Genomic DNA, 13,474 nt, shown 5'->3' on the forward strand with positions numbered 1-13,474 from the left:
TTCCCTGCAAAGCTACCTGTAAAAGTGCACTGAGGGCAAAAGCTGCTTTAAACGCAAAGGATGGTCACATGCTGATTTAATTTAGTTAATTGATAAAGAAAATTGATTTATGACATTATTTTTCACAGCATCCTCATTTTACAGCATTTTTACACAAGTGCCTAAAACGTTTAACAGCTTACTGTAGCTTTGCATGTTGGTCTCTTGAAGCATCTTGGAGACGTTGCCACAGTTCTTCTGGATTGAGTCTGTCTCACGTTGTTCTGTTCCTTCATGTCATGCAGACAGACTGGATGCTGAAGAGATCAGATCTCTGTGTGGAGCACTGGCTGTTGTCAGACAAAAATCTGTACAATTAATGGCAAAATGAATGTTTGGAAATGTAAACTGATATTTCCTACTAACACACTACAGCAAAAGATAGAAATAACTAACGTCAAACCATTTTTAGCTGGTGAAAATACTAGTGTTCTAATCATTTTGGCTACCACTGTATGTCTAATAGAAAAAAAAATGATAATGTTAATTGAACCCAAAAAAACCTTATGCTCCAATTCATAGGGGTGCATCTTACTTCAAGGGTCTTCATTTTTCACTTAATAATAATAATAATAATAATAATAATCACTATTATTCCATCTCAAGCTGATATAATATAGCTAGTATAATACATTACAATCAAAGCAGAAAATGATTAAATTAGCACTTCAGTACAAACATACATAGCATAAAGGAATACATACTTAATAAATACTAAGTAGGCTACAGCGTAAGAACTTCTTTCTTAAAGCCAGTCATACTACAGCCAGTGAACATAACAGTAGTCATTTCCAACATACAGTATGAAATATGATACATATAGTAGAAAATGAGAATATGCAGTAAAAAAAGAAAAAGAACTTCAAATCATCTTCAAACGGTGGCAGGTGTTTCTGGCTGACGACACTTTCCACAGTCACGTGACCTGCAGCGAGTCACGTGATCGGGGCTCCATTCTCGCCATTTTGAGTCCAGATTGAAGCACTTTTACACCACAGGAATAATAATAATAAAAAAAGCAGCGCATCACGAGCTCCGAGGCCAAAGATCAGACACAGCTGCCGCATCAGTAAGTAGCGTTCGGATGGTTGTGACAGTCGCGTGACTCTGAGCTGTTTATTAAACGGCACAGTTGTGTTTTACAGCTCACGTTGAACTGTACAGCGTGCATGTGTGTGCTGTGGGCTGCTGGTGTCAGAAACGTCCTGCCCCTTTTTCACGTTTCGTCTCCACACGGTTATCACGGACACCCTGTTCTCAAACCCGCACACCCTACTAAACTTCTGCTCAGCTTTCTCACACCGATTATCCGAGATTGGTTTGCACGTGTTGTGTATCTGTCATTAGCTCTGTGTCTCTAAACATCCGTCAACTCGACATATCTTCATCTTTATCGCACAGAGAGACAAAGCGTTTCTTTTTAATCCCTTCACCATTCGTGGTTATTTTTATTGTCGATTTTGGCTTTTTACTATCACTTGTTGCTTTTTAATAAAGTCATAATACAGTATATTGAAGATATTTATAACTCATAGGCCTACTTGATCTTAAAGGGGACGTTCACTAAAAGCGATAAATCTGTCATCACTTTCTCACACTTGTTTTGTAAACCTGTATAAGTATCTTTTTTCACTAGTTCACACTCATACAACGATAATGGGGGAACAATAGTGGTGTCTTTAAGTCCAGTGATGTCAGCAGGGTCCATCTTATTTTGTACCCAAACTGATTTTTATTGCACAGACAAAAAGGGTCCACAACTCTGTTTCATTTGGAAAAGGAAAAAGCACACAGAGCTCTCCTGGTGATCAGTTACAGTAGAAGAATTGCATGCTTTTACATGTGTTCATTCCCCACGTGTTTTTGTTTTGATTCAGTGTAGTGCTCTATAACTTCCCTTTTAGCTGTGGGTCAAACAAATGCAGAAGTGCTGTGAGCAAAAGAAAAAGAAAAGTCGACTCATGAGTCAGACCTTATTAGAAGGGATTCAGAAATATTACGTTTTCCCTAAGGGATGTTACAGTCATTCATTGTTGCAAAATAATACCGCATAGAGTGATCTGGGTTCCCAGGTGCACTAAGTTTTGCACGAAAATGTATGAGTGCATATGTCGTCGTATTAAATAGAATTATGAGCTGGTGGTAATGTTTTGAATGTTATTTGTCATTAAATGTTTCTATTTTAAAAAGAAAAATAATATTAAATAACAATGGTTATAATAACACTACTACTACAAATATAAAATCGGCTAAACTCTGCTGACGAATATTAAAAATGTTGCCTGCATTTGCTCATACTGATTTGCTAAATTGGTCATAGGACACATCATGCAGTGAAAATATATTTATTAGCCATTGGCTAATAAACATTATTGGTTGCTTAGAGCAAAACGTAGTCGCATGTGAGTGATATATTAGGAATGTAGATGGTTGCCTGATCAACCTGTCAATTTGTGATAATATCTGGCTGATTCTACATCATCCTGCTTATTACAGGTCTACTTAACAAATGAAAAATTAATACTTGGCTATAGGGCTGCACGATTAATCGAATGCGATTGTCATGCGCATTTTGTTAAAAAAGCTGGTTCTGTAATCAGCAGGAAATCATCATCACGTGCTTTCAGATGGAGCAGCATTTACTACACATAGCCGTAGTTCACTGACAAGTTACGCAAAAAAATGCTGCTCCATCTGAAAGCACGTGAAAATCCCACATTTAATAACATATTTTTACTCCAAACGCGCTTCATAACGTCAGCCGAGTGTTTGAAATAAATCCTTCTGTGAGATGATGTGGCTTCTTACACAGAATAAGGCACGCAACATATTTCATAGTATTTAAGCAGTGATAAAGGCATTGCATTATAAATATACTTTATTTTAATGAAAATTATAATAATAAGAACTCCGATAAACCGTATACTGCCGTAGTCGTGTGTTTATTAGTCACGTTGAATCAATGAAAGCAGTTAAATCTTCTGTTTATTCAGCTGCAGCCATAGGCATTTTCTGGGTTTCTTCTGCGAGGCGTACTTAGAGTTTCAGCGCGAGAGCGCCCCATGGCATTTGGATGGAGATTTACTGCTGATCACAGAACCGTGCTTCACTGAAAGATACGCATGACAATCGCAGCTTCTGTCGATTCACGATCTCGAGTCCATTTCGATTTATCGTGCAGCCCTACTTGGATATGAATTTGCGGTTAAGTAGTTTTATTAGCTCAATTGTAGAGACTGCAGTGCACAAACATGGCTATATAATAAACAGGTTTCACAGATTAGCAATTAGTTATACAGTGTTGCCCTGGACAACTCTCATTATTCAAAAATATCTGACAGATGAATTTTACAAATATTTGAGTCCTAATAACGGTTATGACATGTTTTTCAGATACATTAATACTATTATCAATGCAAACATGTTAAAAAGCTAAATACTAGCTTGTAAATACTAGCTTGTGTGATGAAATCTCACATAAATATCTAAACCATGTTATACACCATCAAACAAGATTATTTGAAATCAGCTCTACTTTTATTTCAGAAATCACTTAATCTGTCATGAAAAAAGAAACTAGACTGATTTACTATACAGTAACTAGTGCATGATATTTATAGGTTTGTGAAGTAATGGCTATTCTTGTAAATATGTAGGGAGGGCCTCTGCCAGTTGATACACACACAGTTAAAAACGATGCCGTTCCCCAGTCCTGCATTCCTCAGCTTTTTGCGAGCTGGAAGTTCCTGTTTAGTCAGTGATGTCGTTTCATTCACGTTTTTGCATGTGTTTTATTCCTGTTGCAGGAATGGAGGCCAGCAGTGGAGTTGCTGTCCTTGTGCCTCACTCTAGAGGCCAGCAGGATACCGTCTTCATTCCCGACAGACATCTTCATGGTGCCGAGGACCAGCAACGGCAGCAGCAAAAGCACGCTGCAGACTCTCTTATTCAGGTCATTGAGAAGCTCAGCAAGATCGTGGAAAAGCGGCCCAGACGATGCACCGTCTCTGGGAAAAAGAGACCTATGATGGCCTGTGCTTCTGTACCCGTTCCAGACAGCATGGACAGCACTGAAGTGGTCACACCTTATAAGAGATCCAGAGAACAAAGGGATGACCGCCCAACATCCAGCAGCACGCCTGGGCATGCGTTTGAACAGGAGCTTTTGAGTTTAGGCACTCGGACGGTCACATGCTACCAGTGCAGTATGTGCAGATTTATCTCCCCTACATTGGAGCTGTTGAAAGAGCATCTGCTGCTTCATGATGAGCAGCACAGTGACCTCATCCTCATGTGCTCAGAGTGCCAGTTCACTTCAAATGATCAAGAGGAGCTGGTGACACATGTAAGACTCCACTTGGAGGAGGGCGATCACGCCAGACACATCCTAGATGAGCAAGGCATAGCATCAGCAAGGAGCGTTCACCAAAGGATGGCAGTTTTGAAGGCAAGCAATTTGGAATCAGAGAAGACGTCCACTCCCAAGAAGTGGTACAGCTTTGAGCATGGCAGGTACCGTTGTCTCATCTGCAACTATGAATGCAGACAACAACGCAATCTGAAGACCCATGCATGGAAACACGCTGGCCTGGTTGACTGCTCGTACCCCATATTTGAAGATGAGATGGACTGTCCTGGTACCTTACAAAGCTCCAGTCCTCATTTGGTTCCAGCAGGTAAAGAGGATACCATAGTAGTCCTTGCAGCTGTTGGAGGAAAACCTCAGACCATTCCTGGCTCCTCCAGCCTCCAGCTAGAGCTGTGTGCTTCACAGGAAGTGAGGTGTCATGGGGAGAAGGAAGCTTTGAAAACAGTGGAGACCACACTTCCAATGATCAGTCAAGTGTTTTCTCTCAAAGACCCAGAGGAGCCATTGGTGGAGGTCCAGGTGACACCAGAAGCCCAAATGGAGCTGGAGTTGGAGACTGAGAGCCAACAGGCAAGCTCCGACAGCCTCCTGTCCTCTGCGCAGAAGATTATCAACTGCAGTGGCAACAGCACCGGCCACGTCAACGTCATCGTGGAACGCCTTCCCTGTGCCGAGGAACCGGTGTCCAGCAAACCTTTGCTCCTCAGCCCAGAAGTAGGAGGAGACAAGACCCTCCTTGCTTCTGAGGAGTCAGAGTTAGAGAGCCAACACCTATACTACAAACAAAAGGAGGAGGTTGTGATCGCCTGGAATGGAGAAGATCAACAACAGGAGGAAGAGTCAGTGTCTTCGAGTTCTCCCTCAGATGAAAACGTGCCACCGGTTCGGAGGAGGACTTACTCAGAGTCTCTTCGGCTGCATTCTTTGGCAGCCGAGGCATTGGTGGCCATGCCCATGAGGGCCCCAGAGCTTAGCAAAACCGCTGCAAAAGGTGTCCATGACCCGAGTACTCAAAGCCCTGACACGGGCCAGAGAATTATAGAGATTGCTGACACCGCCAACCCTAAAGCGTCCTCAGGAGAGCTTGTGGCTGCAATTGGAGATCCAGGTGCTCTTCTTAACCTTGGCCTCCAGAGTTCAAAAGATTCTCGAGATGTGCTGGTCGAGGGACCCTCCAAACCTGGAATCAGCATGTCTCTTTTGACTGTCATCGAGCGGCTGCAAGAGCGTTCTGACCAAAACACTTCAGACGAGGACATTCTGAAGGAGTTGCAGGACAATGCCCAAAGCCAACATGGAGGTGGAGTTTCTGTGGGTGCTGCTGTGCCTGGCGACATTTCCACTACAGACGATCTGGTGGAATATATTGCTGGGAGTGAAAGGCCCTACCGCTGTCGACTGTGCCTATACAGCAGCGGAAACAAAGGTTACATAAAGCAGCACCTACGTGTTCATAGACAAAGACAACCCTACCAATGCCCCATCTGTGAGCATATAGCCTGTGACAGTAAGGACCTAGAGCGTCACATGATCCACCACTTCAAGCCTCGCATGTACAACTGCAAACAGTGCACCGAACAGTTCAACTACAAGGTGAGGAGAGAAACAGGTGGAAATTAGCATTAAGAAAGTGATTTATTCGAATGTGCCTCTATTGGGACAAAAAAGTATTAAGCTAATTATATCTGTCATTAAAACATATTCAATTCACACCCAAAAAATGTAGATTCTGTCATAATTTACTCTCATGTTGTATGTTTATATGACTTTTTGTTTCTTCTGCACAACATAGGTGTAAAGTTTTTTTGTAAACATTTTTAACAAATTCCATTGGAACAATTTGGGTAGGGTCCAAAACTGGAATTTATATTTTTCAAAATATTTTTCTTTTGTGTTGCACAGAAGAAAGTTAGTCCTTAGTTTGAAACGGCTGAGTAAATAATGACAGAATTTTCATTTTGGGAACGTTTTCTTTAATATTTAATTACATTTTAGTCAAATCACTGTTTAAATAGTGACTTTTTTTCTTTTTCTTAAACCCTTTAACTAAATGCTTTTTTTAATGACATAGGACTGTTTTTTTATGCTTGAAATACTCTCTTCTTTAGCAGAGGAATTATTTGAGAAACTAAATTCCTTGAGCATGGCACTAGGTCAAATACCCATTTACTGTGTTTATTATTTTTTTCTATATTGAATTGATATCTTAAAATGGACTACATGATCTCTTTGATTTGAACTTTATCGAGTTATCTTTGCATTTTCTGGAAGGCAATACATATTTAAGCAAGTCCCAACTGTTCTGGGGAGCAAGTATTAATTTTACTCCATGTAGATTGGCGTATTAAGAGTTTCTAATATTGGAGTGCACTGCTCTCCCTTCCTTCTGCTTTATTAATAAACTTCCTCCTTATGAAGCACTGTTGGTTTTATTAATACCTCATTCAGAGTCAGCTAAGAAACCATGAGAGAGATGGGCATGGGATAGACGACATCAGCAGCACACTGACCCACGTCGCTGAAAGCACAGCAATCATTGAAGAGCCAGTCAAGATAACAGATGAGGGTGAGAACTGAACAAATCTCCAGTGCTACACAATGAAACAAAAGCAAGTTTTCCAAAACATTCCACTAATAGTCGTGATGGAACAGAAGCAGCAGCAGATTTTTTTCCATGTTTTTCCACACATTTGAGTGTAACAGATGATTGACAAAGAAATAAACATAGGGCGGGGATTTGGTTCTATCCATTGGTTGTTGATTGGGTTTTGAGATGTGGGCGTTTCATTCAAAAATGAATGCAAGCTTGTGGTCGATTGCGAAGGGGCAGGTTTTAAGCGATGAATTCTGGCTTATACTACTACAGATAAGTCTTTTTTTAAAATGACGTTTTAAAATCCCCAATGCAATCAAAAAATGTAATCCCAAACTCATCTTTGGTCATCACAATTACATATTTAAATGTTTCTTTCCCATGAAAATATTCTTTATGTCCTAAAAAGGGACATACACCCTCACCTCATTTAGTATACGCAAATCTAACTAGTCCCTGCTTCCACTTAATCACATCAGTTCAAACCTGCTCCACTTTCACTTAGTTAATTGAAGTAGTAAACACACAGTGTCTAGTGGCAATATTGGGTAAATGGTTATCAGAAACTTAATTCATGAGTGGATTTATTCATATTCTCAATACCCTAGAAAATCACGTGGATTGTGCTCCCTTTATAATCAATAAAAAAACTATTACTCATCTTGGTTCATCATGATCTCATGTGATCTCAAGTTGCATTATAATCAATGAAGCTCTACACTGCACAATTCATCATTTATTTACATCGCATCTACACTTTGCTTCTTCTAATGAAAGGATTTGTGAGCATGCAGAACCCAGTGAGTGGATTCTGTCTAACTTAAACACTTCTGATTGGCCATTGCATTCAAGAAGATATTCAAGAATTTAGGGATGCACCGATATGAAAATTTTGGCCGATACCGATAACTGATTATTCTTTATATTTGAAAGCCGATAACCGATATGTTGGCCGATAAATCTATATCCAAATTGTTATATACTTTTTGAGAGCCTGATTACAAGAAAGGTCTCATCATTAAAAGCCACATCCCAAACACTTCAACATAAGTAGCCTAGTTTGAACGGTGTACGTTTTAAAAATATTTTTACTCTCCCATTACCAAATTTAGTCAAAGTCTTACAAATAAATAAAATTTACACACATACAGTATATGGCAAAATTGCAGTGCTGCAGAAAAGACATTGTAGGTAGAAATCTATGACCAATGGAGATAATAATATGAAAAGTCCCTGCCCAGCAAGTTGGCAGGATTGGTTACATGTTTGTGACAGTGGGAAACAGTAGAAAAAAATGAATTTTTTGAGACTGTCTTTGGTACATTCCAGTTTTAAGAAGAAAATGCTTCGCAATGGTATTGACTGATAAATTAGCACATGGTTTGTCTAATAAAATCAGACCGACATGTAAAAACTTAATTTATTTAAAAAAACAAAATGAAACGTGTATGAATTGTTCACAGTAAAATCAATAACATGTATTTACAATATAAATTCAGTAAGTTTTCATTTCATGCCGAGTTAAAAATAACAAATAATGTGTGATTGTCATTGACCCATTTTTTATAAACGTATTGCTGGTGATTATTTAACAACTTAGAAGTTGGAGACAATCTTTTTTTCTGATTTGTGGGTATTTCTCTTTTTTTGCTCAGATTCGGTTGGTGAGCAGAGCATTTTCAAATGCGATGTGTGCGACTACACCAGCTCCACATATGTTGGGGTGCGCAACCATCGGCGAATCCACAACTCTGATAAACCATACAGGTTTGGGGAAAATAACATTTTTTTTTCCCTACTCACTGAATATTTCATTTTTGTTGAAAAAGATATGTTCCACAAGGAGAACGAATCTGAAAGCATCAGATGTGTAGTATTGCATTTGGCTGGAGATAATAGCATTACCAGTTATCACCACAAGGGTGCAGTGGTGCTCAGGATAAGGCTGTGCTGCCTGCTCTCATTTTGTGAAGCCCTTATATGCTATAAAAGAACAAGATCTTTTTCTTTTCAGTGTAAACGCACATACACTCACTCAATCACACACAAGCTCACAAACACCTCAAGGTCCCATTACGGTCTCTTTGTGCGTGGTGACACGTCTTGCTTCAGTTCTGCTCACCCATGATCATTTCAAACAGAGCTTCTGAGAGAGAGGGTCCTTTTAACACAGCCGCAGGATCCATTCAAGGCCTGCGATGTATTGCGTTTGCTGCAAGCAGCGCTTTGAGTTCAGCCTCTCTACAAACAGCCTTTCATTGTTCTTCAAATGCAGCCCTCCAAACGTTCAAACACACAGCCGCACACACAAAACACAAATTACCGCACAAACAAACATCGCCTGACCCCTCTTGACAGGTGCCCCAGAAGGTCTCTTTTCAAACCACGGCCTTGTGCCGCTCTAATTGTTTATCCTGTGCCGCACGACCCCTCTAGGTGCTGCAGCTGTGATTTCGCCACAACTAATATGAATAGCCTGAAGAGCCACATGAAGAGACATCCACAGGAACACCAAGCCATGCAGCTGCTGGAGCAGTACAGGTGAGAAACAGACACTGAGCTGATGCACAGAAATTGACTTAAGTGGAGATGGGTCGTAATCTTCATTCTGTGCTACAGGTGCTCTCTGTGTGGTTACGTGTGCAGCCACCCACCATCTCTCAAATCCCACATGTGGAAACACGCAGGTGATCAGAATTACAACTATGAGCAAGTCAACAAGGCCATCAATGAGGCCATTTCCCAGAGCAGCCGGTAAGATGGCCCTTTACAATAGAGATTTTATGTGATTTATTTATTTGTTTTTCTTTTGCTCTGTGGTGAGTCAATATAGCTAAAACTAGGGATGCACAAAAATTTTGGCCACCGATAATTATCGGCCGAAAGAGAAAAATGTATGGAATGCTGCACTGCCCAGCAGTGTTCAGCGCACAGGTTTCACTCTCCTTTTAGCCATTGTCACTGCGTGCGATGTGACGCTCCGCTCAATATTGCACTCTATGAATGCACTCTATGCTCTATGAAATAAAGCACTGACAGGTCATTTCTATGTAGTGTACTTGTTCCTATTTGCAATAGCGCTACTGTGCTGTAACATGGTGTAGTGCAGCTGTACTGGGCAACGCTGGTAAAATGACGCTACCCTCTCGTTCACTGATCTGCTCCCTGCTATGCTTTGCTCAGATGCTGTGATAAAAATAGCTTTGTATGAATATACATTATTTGGATAAATAGCCAAAGAAACCTGCTAAAATCTGTTAAATCTGATTCTGTTTCATATAACTATATAAAATATATATTGATATTTATGTATTTTTGGTCCAGTTTTGTGTTTCTTTCAATAAAAGTGTGGTTATTTTATTGCTTTGTATTTTTTATTTTTTTAAATTCAGTTAAATAAAAAATTCTTGCAAAATTATTTTATAGTATTATTTAATAAAATAATACATAATTATTAAAGCTGCAGTCCGTAACTTTTTTTTTTTGGTTAAAAATGATCAGAAATCAATATTTGAGCAAGTACATAACCAGCCAGTGTTCGAAACTATCGCCTTACTTTAGCCCGATTCACAACGGTCAGTTTATAATAATGTTTTCTAATTTGAGTGGTACGGGTAGGTTTTTGCGGGAAATTCGAGCATGCCGCTACGTCATTACGTCACTTCTGTAAACATAAAGAAGTTGTCCCGGCTAGTAGGCTATCGCATGTGAGGATCCTGCAGGTGGCGGATCATTTATAGCCTTTTCTCACAGCAGCTGGAATAATTAAATGTATCATTTTGATGGCGGATTGTAATCCAGCAAGGATTATGTGTTTATGAAACACATTTGAATGAAATTAAATTATATTCCAGTTTTAAATGTGCTTCTGATTACACAGAGCCTGGAATTACACAATATTTGTATTTTAAAGACAACCAGTTTGAAGGGAGCATAATTTGCTTTTTGGGTTAATATAATTTCTTAATGTGAAATTCGAGTGGAATGACAATTAGAGATTAGACTGTACAGAAATTGAAATCTACACGCTAATACACACTGTACTCAGTCACAATGCTGATGTTGTTAACATTAATAATTTGAGAATAAAGTATAACAATAATAAGAATTTGCATGGTTTGATGTGATATGAGCTCATTTAGATTCAATCACCATTGGTAGCGCGATTTCTTGTAATGCTTTTTTCCTCAGTTGGTCAGAACAAATGTGGCAGACTTGTTACTTGTTCGGATAACTGTCTGGTGAAAATGCTTATTTGAGTCATATATTCCAAGACGTAGGCTAGGATCTGTGAGTACAAAATACAATATCCACACCGGTGCGGTGACTGACTGCCACACATACTCCTCAAAACATTAGATTCATCCGCGCAGGAGCCGTGCCGCCACACAACCCACTCAAGGAAGATAATTCCCCACACAGCTGCAATTGCCGGTTTTCAAACAGAGATGGTGACAGAGGCAAAACTTACGGACTGCAGCTTTAAAAAACATTTTTAATAATTACTTACACTAAGTATTTTTACACACACTTTGTATTGTTTTTCTTAGACCTCCCCATACATAAAAAAAAACTATTTATGCTTGCTCTGAAATGTAAAAGGTATTGTAGTTAAAATTATGAACCACACATTTTACCACACTGTTTTTCACTAGAGAGAAACACACAAAATTATATAATTTTAATTTATACATTACAGTTCAAAGATTTTTTTTAAAGACATCTGTTATGCTCACCAAGGCTGCATTAATTTGACCAAAAATACAGTAAAAGCAGTAATATTGTGAAATATTATTACGGTTTAAAATAACCGTTTCCTAGTTTATATATTTAAATGTAATGTATTCATGTGATGGCAAAGCTGAATTTTCTGCAGCTATAACTTCAGTCTTCAGCCTTGCATGATTATTCAGGAATATTCTAATATGCTGATTTGGTGCTCGAGAAAGGTTTCATATTATCAATGTTAAAAACAGTTGTATTAATATTTTTGTGAAAATGTGATATTTAAATTTTTTTCTTATTTGATGAATAGAAAGTTCAGAAGAGCAGCTTTTATTTAAAATAGAAACCTTTTGTAATATCCTCACTGCCACTTTTGATTTAATGCATCTATATAGTATTAATTAAAAAAAAAATACCCAAACCTATGAACGGTAGGGTAATATATAATAAACCCTGCATGGTAATAAAATATTTGCCTATATGAAAACATTTAGCGGAAACATTCTATGCAGAGAGATCTGTAAACATGTTTTGAGTAATGACTCAAACAGACCTTTGAATCTGAGTTTTAAACCGGTTAATTTAAATTTAAACCGTTTCAATTGATTTACGGAACTGAACTTGCCAACTCTTCAGCTATTTTTGCTTCTGAAGTTTAAATCAAACGCTTTAAAAAAAAAAACCCGGTCTTCTTCAAGCTCTCATACTCACAAGTCACTAGATGCAGAAGGGTCTTGGAATCGAATGAGATGCTCGTTTTGAAAGTTAATGGCCACACTTAAATAATTTTGTTATATTTTCTGTATTTTTCTTCTTGTTTTAAGATCTCCTACTACACCTCTGAAGTCATCACATGAGACTGGGGTGGAGCGTCCATATATTGTCTTGAGCAGAAAAGATAAACAGTCACCTGAGGTGGCTTCTGCTACAGGTGGGCGAGAGGGCGACCCCGTGAGGTCATCGTCCAGCAGGGAGCAGGCCGGTGGAGCTGTGGCGTGGCGGAGCGGCTCGGGGCAGACACGGCCAGGTATGGAATACTGTGTGCTGCTCTTCTGCTGCTGTATCTGTGGCTTCGAGTCCACCAGTAAAGAGCAGCTGATAGAGCACATGAAGCAGCACGAGGGAGATCTGATCAGCATCATACTGAGCAAGGAGCAGCAGGGAAATCAGCCCACAGAGACCAGCAGCAGCCAGTGACGCACACGTTTTCATACACACTGTTCTTCTATCATTTCTGCTTGAACAAGCAACATGCACAATTCAAAACTTATTTTATTTCTGTCAATCTATCTTTGTATTGACGTTAGTTTCCGTGACTGTTATTGACCATGGATGTGTGAATCAAATAGTTAACAAACGAAACGTACTTTAGTAGTTCAGCAGAAGAAAGGGTTTTTGAATTTCAAATGCATCGTATACCTCACCTGTTGACAATATACAATGTAGAGTCCACACATTTTGAAAACTGAGGCAGCTTCTCTCGTTCACTGTAATAGTATTTATATCTATATTTCTTATGTGCGTTTACCGTTAACTTGCCATGTCGCATTTCGAGTGTAGAGAGGCAGATTTCTTTCGTGCTCTCTAAAGTATGTCAGTGTTTGCTTTGATATTTATCAAACTAATTTATTTTATATGCATGTTCCCCTCCGTTATGCTCATACAAAATTAGAAAATGTTTCTAATTATGGTGCTATTGGTCTTGTGCTCAGAAATGAGCGAAAGAGAAGACATCATTGGGAATGTAT

General features: G+C 39.1%; 1 protein-coding gene across 1 annotated transcript; it reads left to right on the forward strand.

Moving 5' to 3' along the window:
- The first annotated feature begins 970 nt into the window (after positions 1 to 970).
- znf507 (zinc finger protein 507) lies at positions 971 to 13,068 on the forward strand. The gene is made up of 7 exons (XM_016260098.1): positions 971 to 1,108; positions 3,846 to 6,001; positions 6,857 to 6,974; positions 8,657 to 8,768; positions 9,438 to 9,542; positions 9,621 to 9,755; positions 12,551 to 13,068. The coding sequence occupies exons 2-7, from the start codon at positions 3,848 to 3,850 to the stop codon at positions 12,921 to 12,923; spliced, it is 2,997 nt and encodes a 998-aa protein (XP_016115584.1). The 5' UTR covers positions 971 to 1,108; positions 3,846 to 3,847; the 3' UTR covers positions 12,924 to 13,068.
- Positions 13,069 to 13,474: the final 406 nt, after the last annotated feature.

Source organism: Sinocyclocheilus grahami, unplaced genomic scaffold, assembly GCF_001515645.1.
Source record: "Sinocyclocheilus grahami isolate Dianchi unplaced genomic scaffold, SAMN03320097.WGS_v1.1 scaffold1994.1, whole genome shotgun sequence".
Classification (NCBI taxonomy): domain Eukaryota; kingdom Metazoa; phylum Chordata; class Actinopteri; order Cypriniformes; family Cyprinidae; genus Sinocyclocheilus; species Sinocyclocheilus grahami.

Coding starts and splice junctions, on each gene's coding strand:
- znf507 (XM_016260098.1), top strand. CDS start 3,848: ATGGAGGCCAGCAGTGGAGTTGCTGTCCTTGTGCCTCACTCTAGAGGC. Junction 6,975..8,656: donor AGTCAAGATAACAGATGAGG/GTGAGAACTGAA, acceptor TTTTTTGCTCAG/ATTCGGTTGGTGAGCAGAGC. Junction 8,769..9,437: donor AACTCTGATAAACCATACAG/GTTTGGGGAAAA, acceptor CGACCCCTCTAG/GTGCTGCAGCTGTGATTTCG.